General features: G+C 45.7%; 1 protein-coding gene across 5 annotated transcripts in view; it reads left to right on the top strand.

The window, feature by feature from the left end:
• The window catches only part of ULK1 (unc-51 like autophagy activating kinase 1), a 104,501-nt gene that overhangs the window by 35,908 nt on the left and 47,288 nt on the right, over positions 1-21,305 (top strand). For all 5 annotated transcript variants that reach the window (XM_043497717.1, XM_043497716.1, XM_038373084.2 and 2 more), the window contains 3 exons: positions 1,611-1,684; positions 8,157-8,258; positions 17,591-17,649. In XM_043497717.1, coding sequence (XP_043353652.1) covers positions 1,611-1,684; positions 8,157-8,258; positions 17,591-17,649 — 235 coding nt within the window. The remainder of the gene's footprint in view (positions 1-1,610; positions 1,685-8,156; positions 8,259-17,590; positions 17,650-21,305) is intronic.

Below are 21,305 nucleotides of genomic sequence, written 5' to 3'. Positions count from 1 at the left end.
TTAGTTCCAGACCATCCGTGGTAGTTAGTGAGTGACAGAGTTCTTATGCTCTGGCTGTTCTGTGACATATGCGAAATGAATTGGGTGGACTCAGTCCAGTTACAAGCTGAGGTGTCTTTCTCAGAAAAAACAATCATTCATTTCTCCCTGGGCAACAGTGGTCTAGGCAGTGATATTGATTGATTTTGTCCTGGCCTTTTAAACCAGAGGTGGGGCATGCTGGCAGAGTGCAGTAGGAGAGTTAGGGAATTTTGGTGTCCCAAGACTGCGAACCCTACATACTTCGTGAACGCTGAGCTCTGATTTAAAAAACAGCACATAATGGCTGCCATCTTGGCTGACACCAGGGATTGACTCAGAAACCTCCAGAGCTAAAAATGTCAGTTTACAGCTCAAGCTAAAGAACCAGGTTAGATGTGATGGACCTACATCCTCTGTGGATCAAGCACAGAGGGGGCCATATAACATATGCTGATCAACGGGCTGCACAAACACACACCAGAAACCCAGTTATTGAACCCAAGGTCTCTCTTAAAGGAGAGCTGTGTAGTCACATCTTGATTCATGGACACTTGTTGGACTATACTGCATGTTGACTCGTGCCAGTTAAATTACATCATGCTCTGTTTCAACTGTGTCTTGTGGAGAAAGCATGAGTGCCTTTTGGCTGAGAAATGAGGTCTGACGGAGAAGACTGTGTGAAATTTTACAGCCATTCAGCTGTAGCTGAAGCGTTCTCCAGAATTCAAGCATGGATGGAAAGTAGAAGTGTCTAATAACCCACAGGCACATAAAAGTGGAGGGCCATCTAATCAGCAGTCCTAGCTAATGTGTGCTGCATTAGTCTCGGTTCGTCATACCCTTCACATACATTGCTGTTTAACCATCCCTTTTCCTTAAGAAGGACAATGTGTGGTCCAGGAGTGGGACTAGTCTGACATAATATCATTCTAATGACAGATGGCGAAATAAACAGCCATGTCAAATATTGCTTCAACTGAGCATGTTCCAAAGATACAGATGGTGGTGGGTCCCTGCTGATGTTTGTTACATTGTGGTCCAACCCTGCCTCCTGCCCTATGTCATGCCGTGTAACAATCAGTTCCCCAAATCTGAAGTAGTAGCAAGTAATGAGGGAAAAGCTATCAAGCTATCTTGGACCTTCACTGCATTCATAAATCTCAGACAAGGTGCTCAGCTAGTGTAAAGAGGCATAGCTCCATTGCAGTCAATAGAGGCTTCCCAGTTTCCACCAGCAGAGAATCTGGCCGCTGGAGTCCCCCTGAAAACAACAAACATTGAACAACAGACACAGGAAAAATAGTGACTGCAGGCACCTTTAAGTGAATTGAGATTCCTTCCTTTTCATATAGAATGCCTTTTATAGCTGCCTTGTCTCAACCCTTTCTGTTGTATGGAGCGTGTAATAATAGTGAGAGAAACATGGGTTAGCTCAGGGGGAGAGTACAAGTTCTGTATTCAAAATGGGGGACGTCCCTTGTATTGAGGGACCATGGAGAAACAGGAGGGCCCACGTTGGGGATTGAGGCAACTGAAGAAAGGTTGGGCTTCTCTAGAACGCGTGAATGAACTTTTCTTTGTGTTTGCAGCTGATTTTGGATTTGCCCGGTACCTGCAAAGCAACATGATGGCAGCAACACTGTGTGGTTCACCTATGTACATGGTAAGTGCCCTCTGCTTATGTACCTTTTTGTGGTCAAACTCCGGTATTGTATGGACTAGTAGAAAGCAGGCCCTACCTGACATGTGGAACCTGCAATGATTATTTAGGTTATTCCAGTCAAAGCTCTGTGCAACTGTTAAGGCTAGTTCTTCCTTTCCTCCCCCAAGACCTGGATTTTGTGTTCTTAAAGCTGTTGCTGTAAAGTGAAACCCTAGTGGGAGACCTGATAAAGATTCTCTGAGCAGCAAGATGGCAAACATCTATGCTGCTGTGCTGGCATCTGCCTTTCAGGCAACCACTGGTAAATAATAATAAACTATTGATTGACCCCACTCAGAAATTGACCCTTCCAGATAGGAAGCAGGGCCCTTCAGTTAAGGCTTTGGGATCTAAAATCAGTGCTATCCCTTGATTGCAGGCTGAGTAGCAAAGATGCACACTAGGAATAGGAATGACATTGCAGCCATAAGGCTTTTTCCAAGGTGCTGCCTTGATAAAGGGCCTCCTGGACAAAGTATCCTTTCTTCCGTTGCTCTCCGTTCCCAGTGTTGAGAGACAGTGGCCCTCCGTTTGTAATTCAGCCAGCCAGTGGTGTACCTGCTCTATATCTTGATTGGGCTAGACAGCAGCAAGCTGGATACGTTTTTTTTTTTTTTCTGGTGTGATATGTGAACACAGAATCATAGAAATGCAGGGCTGGAAGGGTCCTTGAGAAATCAAGTCCAGCCCTCTGCACTATGGCAGGACCAAGTCAACCTAGACTTTCCCTGACAGGTGTTCATTCAACCTGTTTTTAAAAACCTCTGATGATGGGGATTCCACAACCTTGGTAGCCTATTCCAGTGGTTAGCTACTCTTACCATTAGAAAGCTTTTCCTCATATCTAACCTAAATCTCCCTTGCTGCAGATTAAGCCCTTTATTTCTTGCCCTACCTTCAGTGGACATTGAGAAAATTGATCACAGTCCTCTTTATAACAGCCCTTAACATATTGGAAGATTCTTATCAGGTCCCCCATCAGTCTTCTTTTCTCAAGATTAAACACGCTCAGTTTTTTAAACTTTTCTCAGAAGTCAAGTTTTTTAAACCTTTTATATTTATGTTGCTCTCCTCTAGACTCTCTCCAATTTGTCCAGATCTTTCCTAAAGTCTTGTACCCAGAACTGGACACAGTTCTTCAGCAGTGAATAGAGCAAGACAGTTACCCTCCTGTGTCTTACATATGACATTCTTGTTAATACATCCCAGAATTATATTATTACCCTTTTTTCTCAGCTGCATCACATTGTTGACTCGTATTCAATTTGTGATCCTCTATAACCCCCCAATCCTTTTCAGCAGTACTACCAGGTAGCCAGTTATTCCCCATTTTGTAGCGGTGCATTTGATTTTGAATTCCTAAGTGAAGTACTTTGCACTTGTCTTTATTGAATTTAATCTTATTAAATTCAGACCAATTCTCCAATTTGTCAAGGTCATATTAAATTCTAATCCTGTCCTCCAAAATTCTTGCAACCATCACATCAGCTTGATCCCATCTGCAGATTTTCTAACCATGCTCGCCACTCCATTATCCAAGTCATTAATGAAAATGCTGAATAATACCGGACCTGTGATTGATCTCTGTGATCACTTGAGTTTGAGTTTGATAATGAACCATTGATAACTAGTCTTTGAGTACATTTTTCCAACCAGTTGTGCACTCACCATATAGTAATTTCATCTAGACCACATTTTCCTACTTTGCAAATGAGAATGTCATGGGGGACTGTGTATATCACTAGGTCAGTAACTCTGTCAAAGAAAGAATTAGGCTCGCTTGGCGTAATTTGTTCTTGACAAATTCATGCTGACTACTCTATATAACACTATTACTTTCCAGGTGCTTACAAACTGTTTATTTAATTATTTGTTTCAGTATCTTTCCAGGTATCAAAGTTAGGCTGACTGATCTATAAGTTCATGTGTCCTCTTTGTTCCCCCTTTTTAAAGACAGGTATGTTTGCCCTTTCCCAGTCTTCTGGGACCTCACCCATCCTCCAGGAGTTCCCAAAGATGATTGCTTCAGCTAGGTCCTTAAGTACCCTAGGATGAATTTCATCAGGCCCTGCCAACTTGACTATATCTAACTTATCTAAATATTCTTTAACCTGTTATTTCCCTCTTTTGGCTGGGTTCCTTCCCCCTTATTGTTAATATTAATTGTGCTGAGTATCTGTTACCATTAACCTTTTTAGAGACAACTGTAGCAAAATAGGCATTAAACACCTCAGGATTCTTGATGTCATCAGCTATTAGCTCTGCTTCTCCCCCTAAGTAGAGGCCCTACACTTTCCTTCATCTTTCTCTGGCTCCTGATGTATTTGAAGAACCTTTTCTTATTGCCTTTTATGTCCCTTGCTAGGTGTAATTCATTTTGCACCTTAGTCTGTCTGATTTTGTTCCTACATGCTTGTGCTATCGTTTGTTTTTTCTTAGCAATTTGTCCATGTTTTCACTTTTTTGTAGGATTCCTTTTTGATGTTTCAGGTAATTAAAGATCTCCTGATGGAGCCATATTACCTCTTACTATTCTTTCTATCTTTCCTTTGTTACAGGATAGTTTGCAGTTGTGCCTTTAATATTGTCTACTTGAGAAACTGCCAGCATGCCTGAATTCCTTTTTCTTTCAGATGTTCTTCCCACTGGATGTTTCCCACCAGTTTTCTGAGTTTGTCAAAGTCTGCTTTGTCCTTTATTCTGCCACTCTCACTCCTTTCTGTCCTTAGAATTCTATCATTTCATAGTCACTTTCACTCAAATTGCTTTCCACCTGCATACTTGTTACCAATTCCTCCCTGTTAGTCAGAATCAAGTCTAAAATGGCTGTTTCCCTGGTTACTTCCCTATTTTTCCAGAACAACAAGTTGTGGCCAATACATTCTAAGAACTTATTGGAAATTTTGTGATTTGTCGTATTATTTTTTGCAACAGATGACTAGGTAGTTAAGTCTCCCATTACTACCAGATCTTGTGTTTTGAATATTTCTGTTTTTCTAGAAATGCCTCATCCATCTCCTCCTCCTGATTTGGTAGTTCATAGCAGATCCATACTTTGACAGCACCACTGTCTTTTACCCTTGTTGTCTTTACCAAGAGACTCTCAAATGGTCTGCCTCTCACCTCTTTCTGGGCCTCAGAACAAGTGTATATATTCTTGATGTATAATGAAACACCTCCTCCCTTTTTCTACCCTGCTTGCCCTTCCTGATCAAATATCTCCCCCTCTACAAGTATTCCAGTCATGAGACTTATTCCCACCAAGTCCTGTGATGCCAGTTAAGTCATAATTGGACTTATGTACTAATACTTCCAGTTCTTCCTATTTATTCCCTATACATTTGTGTATATACATCTCCTCGCTGTCAGTAAGAGTTGTGCCCCATTAGTAGAGGGATAAAGTGGGACTGATGGAAGAATTGTAGCCTGCAAATCTTGATTAGAAACCTCTCCTGCATCAGGCTGAGCTTCAGAGCAAGCTACTGAGATAGAAGGTGGCACCTGTTTTCAAACAAAGAAGACCTTGCTTTTATGTGTTTAAAACATGCTCCAGAGGAGGTTGTAGGATAGCAGAGAGGATTGTGACTAGTCAAGAATGTAGGGCTATGTTAGGAAGCTGGCATGATGCATGCACCTCACTGCTTTCCAAATCACCCTCTCTGTTGTCGCAAGCACTAAAATTAAACTCCAAACGAGAGAGATTTCAGGTTATAAATATCTGGGTATCTGCTCTCGTGACACGTCTCTCAAGGAGAGAGGTGAATTCTCAGCTTTCCATATGTAACCTGGAGAATCTACCCCTACAGTCTTTAAACCTGCTGCTAAATACATTTCACAGCCTAATCTAATTCTAAAACAATGACTATAAATGAAGTTCGCCTGGCTTCTATTGCGATCCACATCTACTTTGTGTCTGGGTTGAGCCAGTTGCCTGCAGGATATTTGCTTAGATTGCGAACCGACATATTTAAAAAAAAAACAAAAAACACCCCACCCACAACCCTTAGGGATGAAATGTAATGTGGTAATTGCTTGTTCGTGTGCATGGAGTCAACTGGTATATAATAACCTCAGTGTATCACTCACATGAGGGCAGCAAAATTAAAAATGACCAAACCAGGCCTTCGATATTGTCCGTGTGACTGCTCTGCAAGATGAGTGTGTTTGATTCATTGGAAAGTCGATGCTTTCCCATTAATTCAGGCTGGGGTTTTCAAAGGTGATATGGGGAATTAGACCTGGTCTGCCCTATAAAGGTAGATTGGCTTAACTAAGTCGCTCAGGGCTGTGCAATGTAGTGAAGCCGACCTAAGCCCCATTGGTGACACTGTTAGGTCGAGGGAAGAATTCTTCTGCTGACCTAGTTACTGCCTCTGGGAGAGGTGGATTTACTACAGGGATAGAAAAACCCCGTCGGCCACTGTAGTGTCTACGGTGCAGCTGGGCCACTGCTGTGTTTTTATTATAGACATTGCCTGAGGTGGCCAACTCTCATTGAATTTCAGTGTGGTTTAAATGCCTACTTTCCTTAAGCTCCCCAGCCTGAGCCTTCATCCTAGGACAGGTCTTGGCCGCATTACACAGTGGCCTGTAGCTCCACTGTGTTTAAAACTGTATCTGTCGGTGCAAACCAAAGCAACCCTGACTTCCTCTCACTTTATTTTTTTTAAGCCAGTTGTTTGTTGACGTGCTGTATATAAGGGTGATGTAACCTCTTTCCTCTTGAGAAACTTTCCTGAACTGTATATTTTTAGTGATGCTTTTTCTTTTACGTTCTCTTGCAAGACGGGGGGAGGGATAGCTCAGTGGCTTGAGCATTGGCCTGCTAAACCCAGGGTTGTGAGTTCAATCCTTGAGGGGGCCATTTAGGGATCTGGGACAAAAATTGGGGATTGTGCCTGCTTTGAGCAGGGGGTTGGACTAGATGATCTCCTGAGGTCCCTTCCAACCCTGATATTCTATGATTATGATTCTATGAAGTAGATCAGATATCTGGTTCACTTTTAAAGTGAGAGAGACATTTTTTTTTTTTTTTTGGAGGTACTCTGGGAATTCCTTTTGGGTTTAAAATGTTCTATGTTCTTGGTTTAAAGGTGATTTTTTGGGGAGGTGTGGGGGTGTTAAGTTCTGAGTAAAATGTGTTCTGAGTTCTGGGGGGCAGTAAGGGGTTTACTCTGCTGCTGTTGTGGGTCCCTGTGTGTCCATGGTGAGTGACAGATGGCTGGGGTGGCCTCTGCATTCCCTATCTGTGTGTCCTCATGCATGCTCATAATCAGCCCTACTTTCTTGCCTTGCCACCGTAAGAGGAATGCTATGTCTGTGTGAGGATGCAGCAAAGGGGGCTGTGTCTGACCCCTACAGAAATCTGGGTCCTCACCCAGAATGGTCCTGAGCATCCACCTCTGCCATTGACAGCCATTTCCTTGATTCTGTTTGTTTGGTGTTCAGGCAGGACTTCCTGTCAGTGCATTGTTCAGAGTGGGGTGTTTTGTTTTGTCTCCTCTCCTCCCGACACCACCGCCAGTCCAAATGGAACAAATCTTTTCTTATCCTTTGCTTGTGGCAGAGCTAGAAAACGGATCCCCTTCCAGTCCTGTCTCCTGTGAGCGTTAGAGGAAGTCTCTTTTATAAATATAGGTTTTAAGATAGCCTGTCCTTCTCCCACCTTCACCTCTGCACAGTTCTAGAGGCACATTGCATTCTGAGCTATTGATCAGTCTGAATCCATGCTATCTTTAGCTTCTGGAGCAAACTTGCCGTGGGAAGTGGTGTACATTTTGTGGAAGGTTACAGACCACAGAGATTGTGGGGAAGCAAGGTGGGGACTGACCTCTTTTGGATAAACACATGGGCCTGCTTTTGAACTCCAGTCACGTCCACTGGCATGACTGCTGCCACATGTCACAGCTGCCTTCTTGGGTTAGCCTCTTAAGAAATCCATGGAGTGGGAAAGGCTGAGTTACCTGTACCAACTTGATCCTTTGTTTGTCGTGGCTGTAACTGGTAAAGTTGGGACTTGAACTGGAGTGTGTGTGTGTGTGTGTGTGTGTGTGTGCGTGCATTTGCTTTGTTTTAGAAGGGATGCCCATGCTGTTCTAAAGGGACTCCTTTGTTTGCAAGTTGATTCAATAGAGATTGTAATGCCTGACAAGGGGAAGCACTGTTTTGCCTACAATGCATCAGGCAAAAGTAAAGTGGGCAGTGCCTAAAGTAACACCATGCCTCAAGTAACCAGATTAGTGTTATGAAACTGCCTCCTTGCTAATATGAATGCAGCACTTTAAAGCAGGGGGAAAATTTTTTAATCCCTTTTCTTTTGTGGAATCTTGGCCCGGTGCTTTTTTTAAAAATTAGGGGCTTCTGTTTCTCTGGTAGCTGCCAAGAAAAGAGCCGAGTCTTTTTAAACAAAACTCTGTGTTCTCTCTCCACTCAGGCCCCAGAAGTCATTATGTCCCAACACTATGATGCTAAAGCTGACCTTTGGAGTATAGGAACCATCATTTACCAGTGTCTGACAGGAAAGGCTCCCTTCCAGGTGAGTGGCTCTATGGCTATTAATGCTTGATGAGTTTCTTGCTGTTTTTCATCTGTTTCACCCACACCAGGGGTCACATACAAAACTGAGCATGAGGAACCCAGTTTCCAGGCAAATCAGCCTATCTGTCTGTCCATCCCACTGATAAGCTCATTAATTCTCAAATCAGTGGGATGCTCCCATCTTTTACAGTGCTTCAAATATTGGTAGAGGCCAATGCTTCTTCTCCAGAGTCTGCCTCAGGGCAGCGGCGGAAATATATCCCCATGTGCGTGTGTTCTTGTGAAAGGCCAGCTTTTCAGAAGATTATCTTGGACCCTTAAAGCAATGGTGTCCCCAGCAGCTTGCTTTAAAATCGGTTTCCCTTTATGACTGTGCACAGGGAATAATATATTTTCTGTTTTAGGCTTGAGGGTATAGGGTGGGGCGGGCAAACTTTTTGGCCTGAGGGCCGCATCGGGTTTCTGAAATAGAATGGAGGGACAGTTAGGGGAGCCTGGCCCCCGCCCCCTATCCGACCCCCCCGCTTCTTGCCCCCTGATGGCCCCCCCGGGACTCCTGCCCTATCAAACCCCCTTTTTCCCTGACAGCCCTGCGGGGACCGCTGCCCCATCCACCTCCCCTGCTCTCGGTCCCTTGACTGCCCCCGGACCTCCCACCCTGACTGCCCCCCGGGACCCCTGTCCCATCCAACCACCCTTTCTCCCTAACCACCCCCGGACCTCTTGCCCCTAACTGCCCCCCACTATCCCATTCAACCCCCTTCTCCTTCCTGACTGCTTCCCACCCCCGGGACCCTTGCCTCATCAACCCCCCTGCTCCCTGTCCCCTGACTGCCTCCCGCTGCCCAATCCAACCCCTCCTCTCCTTCCTGACTGTCCCCCCACCCGGGACCCCTGCCCCCATTCAACCCCTGTTCCCCACCCTCTGACTGCCCAGACCCCTATCCACACCCCTGCCCACCCCCTGAACTCCCATGTCCTCTATCCAACACCCTCCCTGCCCCCTTACCATGCTGCCTGGAGCACTGGTGGCTGGCAGCACGGCTGCACCAGGACAAGCAGCCATGCAGCACAGAGCACCAGGTCAGGCTGTGCTCTGCAGCCCTGCCACCCAGAGCATTGTGTGGCGTGGCTGTGGGGGAGTAGGGACAGCTTCCTGGGCCAGGAGCTCAGGGGCTGGGCAGGACAGTCCCGTGCGCTGGATGTGGCCCACGGGCCATAGTTTGCCCACCTCTGGGGTAGGAATTATGAGGAAGATCAACTAATCGGAAGGGCAATATTATGGCTGATTGGTATGACTCTGCTTTGAAATGGTGCATTGTAGCTGAAATAGCCTGGCTTCTGGAGTAGATTAGGAAGGTCTTATTGAAGAAGTCTTCTGTGTAAATACTGGTTGGTTTTTTTCAAAGCCAGAAAGGGACCATTATGATCATCTAGCATCTAACCCAGGCCTTAGTATTCCACCTAACATGCCCATAACTTCTGGTTAAACTCAAGCCTGTCTTTAAGAAAGACACCCATATTTGATTTAAAGATGTCAAGCGATGAAGAACCTAGCACATCCCTAGGTGAATTGTTCCAGTAGTGAACTACTCACACTGTTCACCTTGTTTCCATCTAGCTTCAGCTTCTAGTTTTCTCCTCCCAAGCATCAGTTGCTCACATATGGTTATACTCATCTTATTTTGTTCCTCTTATGCCAAGCAACGGGGGTCCATGGTTTCCTCCACCTACCTGTTGAAATCCCCAAATCCTCCCGTTCCGTACCCCTTTCCAGGACATTCATACAGACTTAAAACCTTTCCCTAGCATGATCACTGCCTTTCTAGCCAGGGGAGCACCATCATGGGACGTCCTTTTGGAGCCTATCCATCCGAGTCGATGGGTGCATTGCAGAGTGATGTGCAATTTGCTTCCTACTTTTCAGAGGATATTTCTACAGTGCAACTGCAAGGTGAGATTGCAGTATGTGTAGGCATAGCCCCAGAGTGCACAGGAACCTGGTATGTACTCAGTCCATACCTCTGTGGTTAGACTGCTATTTTTAGCAAGGTCTGCCTACACATGCAGAAATTGCACCCCTACAACTGCAGTGTAGACCTACCCAGAGTCTCAGTGTGTGGGCTCCTGTCTCTTTTTTAGCCCAGGAAGCAAGAGACAAAGAATCAAACCAGGGTTTTCTGCGTATCGGTGCAGAGTGACATGGGAACAACTGCCATGAAAACATCAGTTCTTCTCATCAGATATGAATTGATCTGAGGTCACTCTTTTTTGGGGGGGGCTAAATTTTGAAACCCTGATCATTGTAGCAGCAGCCACTGAAACCTGATGTTCCCCACCATCCCCCAATCCGTCCTAATGACTGACTCACTGAAAATGAAGATAACTAAAAGAAAACTCTCCAGTGACATAAGCCCCGTTTTACGAGCTGTTGGATTTTCTCTGCTTTAGATTCAGAGCTTTTGTAACTTAAAGTGAGATCTTGAATGTTTATGAAGTTATGTAACCGAGTGGGATAAGGTGATTTACAAGCCTGTTAGAAATCTTACAGGAGGGAGTGGTTGAGTGTGGCCGTAAACTGAGTCTTTTATTTTGGTGTGGTCTCAGTGCTGAGGGCATATTTTCCTTTCTAGATGCCAGGGTTATTTTTTCATCTCAGTTTTGAGATCTTCTCTGACAATACTTTCTGGTCTGCCCACCTTGCTCTGTAACGAAAACGAGCCTTCATCTTCCCTGCATGTGTAATTTTTGGTTTTACAGTATCTCCTATGGTCGGCATGAAAATTTTGACCGTTTCATAATGGCTGGATACATTTTCTTGTTCTCAGTCTCAACAACTTTGTTTAATGGGGAATGGGGAAGAAATAACTGTTAGGAGAAAATAAAATAAATATTGTGTTTATTTAAAATAAAACTGTGTTTGTATACACACAAAGCTTTGACTCAGACATATAAATGAGCTCCTTGCCCACTATTAAAGTATCTGAAAGCTCCACACAAACTACTGATTGAAATTTCCCTGACTTTGTGGACCAAAGCTGGCATTGTAGGCATGCTGCACTCACGAGCAATCTTGGGACAGCTGACTTCTTTGAAAAGCCTTACGTATGACCATTATTCTTATTCAGTGACAAATGCCTTTTTAACTACATGGAAATTTTCCTGTGACGATATTCTTTTTAGAAAATTGTCATGGAAAATATGTTTCCCAGCCTGTGGTACTCAACTCTGCCAGCCTGGGGCTCGGGCTGGGGCTCCGGTGGAGGGGAAGGGTAGAGTCCAAGCTCTTTGTATTGTTCTGCCCCGCTTACTTATGCGGAGATGAGGCAGCCCTGCAGTGCTGTGAGATCAGCGATCTGGGTAGCTTGCATAGGGAAATAAGGGGTCACCTAACTCCTTGGCATGAGAAGAGTGACTTCAGAAGATCCTGCTAGGCAGAGGTGCAGTATGCATGGGTTGGAATGAGTGTTTTTCTTTAGTGGGTACATGTTGCACATCTGTCTTGATTTCCTTGCCTCTATCTTTTGGGGGCTGTGCTTTGGCAACAAAATACTGAGCCCTGTTTTGTTACTACAGTAACCATTACGAATCTGTTTGATCAGGGAGAAAGCAAAGCCCAGTCCAGATGGTCCTCTGAGTATGTGTGTGTGTGTGTTGAGATCGTATGTTTACACTTAAGACAGAGGTTACTAACCGCTTTTCCCAGATTGTAAGTTCTAGGCAAATGAAGCTGACCTGTGGCAAATGTTGCAAGAGCTAGTTAAATGTTAAAGGACTTTATTCCCTCATTTGCACCATTGGAGGCTTTGCAAGAAGTGCTGCAACAGCTGAAGGTCTTGGAGTTGATGATAATCAATTGTGCAAAGAGGCTGGGAGAGTGGGGAGAGCATGGAGTGCAATTGTTGGTAGGTGCGGACTGAACAAAGCAGGGTTCGGTTTTGACATTTCTGAGCGGATTGCAGAGCAGCAAAATTAGCACAGAGTGGGGAGGTGGCTAGGGTGCCCAGACCCACCTGGACAGATCAGCCCAGGAAAGAAGGTAAAGAGGCAGCTGCATCCGTCCAACACTCGTAAAGGTGCCTGCTTTCTAATGTCCAACTGAGACTGCTTGGAGTGTGTTTTGAGCTTGAAATAACACAAATGCAGAACAAAGAAACTCTGGCTGGATGAGCCTGATAGTCCAGTGTCCTTCCTCTGGCAGTGGCCAGTACCTGATGTTTCAGAGAAATGCAACCCCCTCTTTCTGTCCCAAATCTGGCTGGGTTCAGCGGGAGGTGGTGGCTGCTCCTGAACAGTGATCTGTTTCCTGTAGATTTTGCTGTCTCAAAGAGCAAGATCCCCTTGAGTTTCACCATTCTGGGTGGAAGTTTGTTCATCGGCCAAGGTAGCTTATTTAGCCCATGCCTGGGGAGGACACTTGCACGTCTGGTTAAGATTTTGTTAGATTCCTCAAGCCGAGCGAGAGAACGGCTGACTGCCATTTCCCCTGGTGCAATGGAATATGGGATCCAGCCCCTCAGACATCTGCCTGCGTTTCACCTGTCATGACCATCCATTGCTTCATCTGGAGAGGCTCGCAGGTGTGCTGTACATGCAAAAGGTTGTCCTCAGCAAGAAGATGAGTCTTTAAATGTACAATAGACTTCAAGGGACTTGGGTAGATGGATAAGGAGCTAGCACGTGTGGAAAGGCTGGGTCCAACTGTCTTGCTTTTCTGCTGGGGAAATGTAACCTCCCAAATCAAGGCAGAGGAGGGTTGGGTGGGTTTTCTTCTTCTTTATAGCTGTTTGTAGAAATGAAAAATGAACAGCAGCCAGGTCACCCAAGCCAACTTCTCTGACTTCACCATTCCTCTCCTCACCCAACAAACACACTATGTCTGATTGTCAGACCTGGACAGTTGTAGCGTGACTGTCCAAGCTGTCCGAAGGAGCTTTTTATCTTAAACATGTCCATCAGCAAAACAAGGAGCCTGCCAGGGGGGTAAGATTAATAGGATGCATAATCCCTATCGACAGATTGGCTGAGCTTTGTATTAATGTTGAATCGTTAATATGTCTGGCCTACCAAATGAGATGGTGGTCCAGAGTTTTGGCTTTTCTGCCTTATATGACTGAGGGCTCGCACTGTGTTTTCCCTTCTCTTGCTGTTTTATTTGTTTGTGTTATGGTAACATCTAGAAACTCCAACGGAGATCAGAGCCCTTTTGTGCTGCGCCTGGGACAAATACATAGACACAGTCTCTTCCTAAAGACCTTACAGATAAAATAGGCAAGGCAGACGGGAAGGAGGGGAGAACAGGCACAGAGAAGGGAAGAGATTTGCCTAGGGACACAGCAGGCCACTGGTAGAGCTAAGAATAGAATCCCAAATGCCTGAGTCCCAGTCCAGTGGCCTGTCTCTTAGCCTGGGGACAGAGCTCGAACAAGGCACAAGAGTTAAAAATTAACTTGATTCCTTATGGTCTTGATTTATTTGTAAGACTTGGTCAGGTTGTACAGTCTTGATTTAATTTTTCAGAGGCGCAAGTACCACTGATGTTCCTGGGAGTTCCTGGTGCAGGGCGCCTCTAAAAATCAGGGTGCAGTTTGGTGGGGTGGGGTTTAAGGCTTGTGTTGCAACTTTCTATGCCTATGAGAGTGAGAGAGAGAGAGAGAAATGAGTGGCAATAGTTCAAACACTTAAAAGTGCTGGTCTGCCAGCTCTGAAGGAGTTAAGCTGTCTGTGTGTGTTCTCATCGCAGTTAGCTGCTAGACGAACAGTTAATTTCCAAGCCTGATGCACTGAGCCTGCTGCACTATTCTTTCCCAGTTCATTCTGCCTAGATAAGTACTAGGGTTATGTGCCATTTATAACAACCATAAGGAATTTACACGATGAAATGAGCCTCCAGTGCAACTGATGAAGGAAGGTTTCTATACCTGGAACTTAAACAAGACTTTTGTTTGGAAAGCAGGCCGGTTTTTTTGCCCCAAACTGAGTTAACCGGAGCCAGTCCTGTATTGTTAGGGATGAGAAATTCCGTTTCTAGAATTGCTGCTGGTTTTTGCAGGATTTGGGGAAACTGTGCTGATTTAAACACACACCAGAAGCAGATAGTGGCTAGGTGACAACAAGCTAGTCAGCGAGGGGAAGAGAGTGAGAATGACACTATAGGCTGGTGCTTAGCATGCTCACCTAGGGTTTGGGAGATCCAGGTTCAAGTACCTGCTCCGGTGATTAATTATTTATACACAGTAGAAAAGGAGAGATTGAGAGAGACCTGCTGAAGTGTAGGAGACCCAAGTTCAGATCTCTTCTCCACATTAGGCAGAGATGGGAATTGAACCGGGGTGTGTCTCATCCCAGAAGAGTACCCTAACCACTGGGTTGAAGGTGATCTGCCTACTTCCCTCCCGCAGTGTTTTGTGAAGCTAGTCATCCCTGGTTTTTGTCAAAGCAAACAAAATGGGTTGGTTGAAATGAAAGGTTCAGATTCTTATTATTTTAACTTGTGAGTTCATTGCAACTTTTTGTTTTTGATTTGACCTGAAACAAAACTTGTATTCAATTTTTCAGAATTGCTAGCAAATGGAAACGGCCATTATTTGCCCAGCTGTACCTGTGAATTTCTGTTCTGGGGGAGGCAGTATATTACCCCCAAAAAGCATGGAATAGTTAGTGCAGTCAATAGATCGTTGACATCTGAGCGCTCCCAACAGGGTGCAGCCTTTATCAGCACTGCCTGTGTAGCAAGATGGTTATTGTAGGTCTAGTCTTAGCTTATTCCTAGACATGGGGCCGGATGGCATAGCTGATTAGTAACGCGGTCACACTAAGGTGCAGGCCTGTCTGGGCCATTAGTGATCAGAAGTGTCATATGAGGGGGTTTGGTGGCCAATGTGAACTGGGTTTGGTAGTGTCGGTCCATTTCCCAGCAGACACATGATTACATCGTAGTTACCAATGCTGCAGTATAGGACCCTCTTGGGCAGCTCCAGCTAAGAGACCAAAGTTTAATTGGACAGGGATTAAACCACCCTACCACTGCTAGATGTGTTGCCTCCAGAACAGGTGAGAAGCTAATCGCTAAGCCAGTGTGGGGAAAAGTTGCAGTAAAACCTGTTCAGAAAATAAATGCAAGACTCCCTTCTCCAAACCTATGCGTACAAACTTTCCGTAGTCCCTAAATTGCCTTTTTATTAAATTTTAAAAGGGAGAGTTTTGTTAAAGGGTTTTATTTGTGCTCAGAAAACATGCTCCCAATTAACTTTCACTTTAAAGACGTGCTCCTTTGATATACTGCAGCTGTTACTTCTAGAAAGCTTCTGACAAAATGTTTGAAATAGATCAGAGATTCATTGTATGTCTAAAACAATTGAGCTGTTGAACCAGGGAGTGAATAAAGACGACAGACAATCCTTCTATCTCTTGCAGACGTGAATAAACACTTAACCTGATCATCATGGAACTGTATTCCGACTTGTAGGGTTCTGTGTGTGCGTGTGCCCATAGCCTTGCTGCCAAGCTCTTCTGTGCCATGTGTGTCCAGGCTTGTTTGAAATTGGATGAACAATGAGATGCGAATCGCAGAGCAGGATCCATGTGGGAGAAGGGTTAAAAAAATAAGGCAGATCTGTACTGAAGTAAATCGGGTTAGACTGGCAGGCTTTTGAAACGCCGTCCCATGGATTGTCTTCGGTGAAGCAGCCACCTCTGCTGCACAGGGGGACGCTTAACATTTTTGTGAAACTGGAAACCGGAGCATATCGCTGTGCCCCAGTTTTGTCCCAGCTCTTTCCATGCGATAACAAGGGATCGGTTGCCGCAGAAAGGAAATCTAGGGCAGCTTTCTTGTTCCACTGAAAGAGAAGCCCCGCTTCCCTTTAGGAATGGGTGGGGGGGGGGTGTGTGCGTGCATAAATGAGCACATCTGCGAGCTTAGAAACAATAGCTTTGTCACAAACTCTGATCAGCCGAAGTTTTGCAGCTCACGAAGGGCCTGATCCAAAACATACAGAAGTTAACTGATCTCCCATTGCCTTCGGTTGGCTTCCGATTTGTTCCAGTAGCTGTCATTAGCTGAGTTTTCACCTTCAGGCCTGCAGGTGCTGTTGGAAATGGGCAGCATGCTCTGAAGTGCTGGCTAAACACCAGTGGCAAAACAACCATGTGACTGCTTGTCCAGCCTCTAAGCGTGCTGCAGCTGTGACAGCTCACACCTGTCCATGGCCCAGTTTGTCTGCATGGCCCCCACTGGCTCCTTAAGCAGGTTAGCTGACCTGAAATGCTTCCAATTCTGAAATGGAACTGGATGGGAGGAAGGACTCGAGGTCTTTTGGTAAATCTGCCTGGTTCTCTGCTGATCCCCAGGGTCAGGACAAACTGCCTGTGACCTCCCAATGCCTCCCAGTTTTTGCAAACAGTACATCCTGCAGCAGTGATCGGGCCAGAGCGTGACTCTTTCCCTTCTCTCTTCCCCGTTCCCACTTGCCTCCATGTCGTGGTTTGCATGTCAGCCAGCCCACACGGCATTGTATTAGAGACCATTGGTCTAGGCTGAAAGCTTCTGCACTCTAAGAACACTCTTGGGGAAATTTACAGGTCCTGTATTATTTAGTTCATAAAAAACAAACAAAAGAGAAACAGCATGAGGAGGCTGTATAGGACTTTGCTTATGTCCTGGAGACTTTATTTTTAACTCTGGATGCTAACCTCACATAGTGGGTAGCATTATTTTTTTTAACTCTGGTCTCTCCCAGAATTTGATTTCTTTATGATCATGACCAGAAACACACTCTCATCTGTGTTAACAGCTGTAGCTTGAGAATTGCTGGCAAAAGACTCTAGGGTCTGGTAGTCTTGATTTTTCCATTTCTCAAGAGAACTGGTGTTCTCCACTGATGCCTTTCACATCAACAACCTCCCTGCCCCCTTTTGAAGACCCCGAAGCACTAATCCATGTTCTCTGCAGGAGCTGCCATTCATCATTTGGAACTCCTCATGTCTGCAATTATTTAGCCTCCTGGGAGAGGTTATTCGGACAGCTTAGAACTGAGCTGCAGAACTCATGGAAATGAAGCTGAGCCTTCAGAAAAGGAGAGGAAAATAGAATCAGGTCAAGGACAAAAATACAGGAGGCAGAAATACTGTATTTTCAGTCCACACTGCAGTCTGGGTATTGCAGTCTGTAGGGTCTCCTGAAATAGAAGCTGCTTTCACTGCTAGTTCAGCAGTAGGAAAGCAACCACAGTACACTTCAAAGCAATTGTGAAATAGGTTAAAATAATAATAATTCCTCTCCGTGCGTATTGCAAGCTGCTCTAGACACGTTTTCTTTCTTCTCCATAGGCCAGCAGCCCTCAAGATCTTCGTCTCTTCTATGAGAAAAACAAGATGCTGATGCCCAAGTAAGCATTCTTCCAGCATTACTGTTTTTTCCTACTTGCTTACTCTGTCTGTATTTACACCTGTCCTGTTGTGCCATCAGCTCATCATGTTGGGGATATGACTTAAATATTTGGCCACCTGCCTCTACATTCTTTAAGCAGCAGCAATGTGGTCCAGAGAGTGTCAAGCTGCTGCTAGATTTCCCGAATTGGCTCTGTCTCCTCCCACATACACCCATTTCACTGCTGCATGCACCCTAGAACATGCTTTGTATGGAAGCTGCCCTGCTGAATAGAGGCTTTTTGCAAGCAACTTCGAAAGGCCTTGTTCCCCATGTGCAAGTTGGCCTTCCTGTGTCAGGTACTACCTACTGGGTTCAAGAGCAGCCACGGGTTTTCCCCCTTGCAAGCTCTTCCTAAGGTAGCATCCAATACTGCAGGCCTTCCCAGCAGCACCAATCCTGTAGCACTCATTCACTGCATGTAGGTCACATACCCAGTTTCCCATGTGCCAGGAAAGCCACTTCCTGAGCCAGTAACCCTTTCAGAGGGAAATACAGAGCTGAGTGTATGCCCTTGGCACGTGGAAATTGTTGCAATTCCCAGGGTGTGTGTCAGGAGAGCAGCGTTTTCATCCCAGAGTGGTATGAACTCACTGCTGGAATAATGAAGTAGCTGACGCACAGAGTGCTTTTTTGTTAAATGGGTGGGAGCTTTTATTTTGATGCTATGCTCTTAAATGAGAGCCACGCTGTCTCCTTTAGAAACCTCCCTCTGACTCTCTAGAGATGGACTTAAACCCACACTCCAGATCCTCTGAACCTTGGGAAAAATTGGATCCCAACTTGGGAAGCTCAAACCCAGCATGACATTTAACTGAGGTGGGGGATGAAAGAAAAGTGACTGCACATAAACTGTCTTGTCGGACCTGACGTCCTACCCCGAGCTGCTAGGCAGAATTGGCGTAGAGGGTGCATAGCTTAATAGCGTGTATAACTTTGTAGGGTGTGAGTTCATTTTGTCAGGGGGTATATAGTTAATTTATCTGCATAAAGCAGCCACAAAAGGTAGTGTAGAGGGGAGTCAAGAAATCAAAGCTTTATAAATCCATAACGATGCACAACGTGCGTGAATTTCTTTTTCTTTCATTGTGACGAAAATGATGGTTTTGATCAAAGCGTTGAACATTGTGAGTCCTGCCCCCTCCCTGTGCTCGGAGCCCAAGGGCTCATGGGAGTCAGAACAGCCTTATGGTGGTAGGAGCCCGTGGCAGAAAGTGAAGCAGATGCGCCCTCTCCGCTCATCCCTAAAAATAAATTCATGTTCCCTTATGAGTCTGTACATTTTTAATGCCTGGGAAATATAATCATTTCCAGAAAAAGCCTTTTTCCACCAGTAGGAGCATTCTGTCCTGTCAGCATTGTGAATTGCTGAGCGCTCGGGAGGAGGCATTCAATGATTAAAAATGAAACTGGGCAATGATAAAGTGAGAGACAGAGCTTGGCCATCCTTATTTATCAGTGCTGCATCTGCATTAGCAAGGCTCTGCTAAAAAAAGCAGACCCACAGCCTCCCTTGTGTTACTGTTTTTCTTCCAACTCCTGGATTTTGGAGAGTGTCTTTATAATGTGTGCCACACTCTGTGCCATTTCTTGACTAAACCTGGATAAAACAGCCTTCTCAGCCTGGCTAGTGAAACCCAAAACCGTCCAAGAGCCCTCACCCTCATCTGCCTGGGCAGTGCCAGACTCTCGTTACATTCTCCTCGGGGCTAATCAGTGGGGCACACCTGTTTCCCCACCCACTGGCACAGTCATCAGAGAAGAAATGTAGTTTGGTTGGGGGGGGAGGGGGAGAAGGCTCATTAAACGCTCAGTAGAAATTTCTGTTCCTCGTGAGCTGACATGACTGGATGGGTAAAATGCTACTCTGGGGCGGGAAGCTCGCACCGGGAGCAGCAAGCCAGACGGCCTCATTATTTTATGGTAATTTAGTACCGGTCAAAGTAACGAATGTTCATTGCCTGGATTTGCACAGTGAGTTAACACACTCTGGGTGGGGTGTGGAGGAGGAATTGCTTTTATTGTTCATGTTAAATTGCTTGTCCTAGGCCTTGGAAAAACAATGCTGAAGGGTGGCCAAGCTTGTCACTTCTAAGAGGCAGCGTATAAGGTGGCAGAGGGGATATCGACACTTGGAGCCGGGGGAGGGGGGAGTGATTCCCAAGGTGAGGAGACATGCCCACGCTGGCTCTGATCTAGCTAGCACACCGAGAACGGAGCGTAGCCGCAGTAAGGCAAGTGGGGCACGTGCGTAGCATCTTGAACCGGTATGTACTCGGGGCAGCTAGCCCTTTATTTCACTGCAGCTACAGTCTATTTTTAGCTCACTAACTATCAGAGCTAGCGTGGGCATGTCTCCTCCAGCTGGTGGTTATACTTTCAGCTCAAAGTGTGCACGTCCCCTGCCATGTGATCTTACACATTGCACTTGACCTGCCTGATTTTTGACTGTAAAACTCATAAAAGCTGAACCTTGCTAGAAAAAGGAAGCTGTGTCTTAGCTGAGCCATTTAGGTTACCCATCGCCTGTGTACAATGGATAAATAAATTGCCACCACAGTACTCGGGGACTGGAGTCCATATGCACTGGCATATTGGTCAGGATAGCTTGCAAAACTGTGGTCTTGGACTACTTCTATAGTGTGTTTCTAGGGTTCCACTTTCTGACAACTACCTTGAACACCATGTCCTCTTGGCTGTGACCACATGTAGCCTCAGTTTAATATTAGGGTCGGTCTACACTGCAGTTTTTGGGCTGTGATTGCGGCTCGTGTAGATGTACCTGAGCTAGCTTAATATAGCTACTTTGGGTCAAGGAGCAGTGAAGTCACGGCAGCATGGGCTTTACTGTGGGCTTTGCAAGCCTACCCAGGGTAACTACTCATGGGGCTAGCCTGTGCTGAAGTTTTCTCTGCTGCAGCTTTGCTGGTCCGGGACTTGTGCTGGCTACCTTAAAATTAGATCAGCTATGCCTACACCTTACGCAATCATACCCCATGATTGCAACATAAACACATCCTTAGATGCATCCTCTCTGGGGGTCTAGATACCCTGCTCTGGGCAGGCATTTGTTAGTGTTTTGTGCCTGGGAGAGATTGCAAACCACCTCCTCCTGCACAAACAAGACTGGTGTGATGCTTGCAAAGACTGTTCTAGGAATTGCTGGGTCTGAATTCCTCTGAGAGAGAGGCCCAGGGCTTCGCAGAAAAAATAACTGACTAGTTTCAAAGCCTTCCAATATAGATCTTGCCTACTGGCTTCTGTTTCACTCGTGACTGAGCAAGACAGTGTTAATGCTCGCCAGCACTCTCCCCTCTGGCCCCAGCCGCTCTCCTTTTGCTTTGTTTTCATTCATATCTCTGCCGGGGCGGGGGAAGGTGGAAACAGAGCAGAATTGGCAGGCAGGGGTAAATAGGTATCTGCTCCCCCTCCCAAAGTTAAGCTTGTTGCCCGCCTGTCCTGAGGGGGTTGAGCCGGCTCCGCGGGGGTTGAGCCGAGCAGGCTGTGTGTTCCACGACAGCGGTTGGCTGTAAGCTCTGTGCAGTCACAATTCCTGTGCAGATGGCTCAGGGCATTACCTTACCTGACCCCCAGGAGGGGAGGGGAAGCAGGGGA

The sequence above is a fragment of the Dermochelys coriacea genome, chromosome 15 (genome assembly GCF_009764565.3).
Source record: "Dermochelys coriacea isolate rDerCor1 chromosome 15, rDerCor1.pri.v4, whole genome shotgun sequence".
Lineage (NCBI taxonomy): Eukaryota > Metazoa > Chordata > Testudines > Dermochelyidae > Dermochelys > Dermochelys coriacea.
The sequence above is the reverse complement of the archived record's forward strand: the minus strand, read 5'-3'. Positions and strand labels throughout refer to the sequence as shown.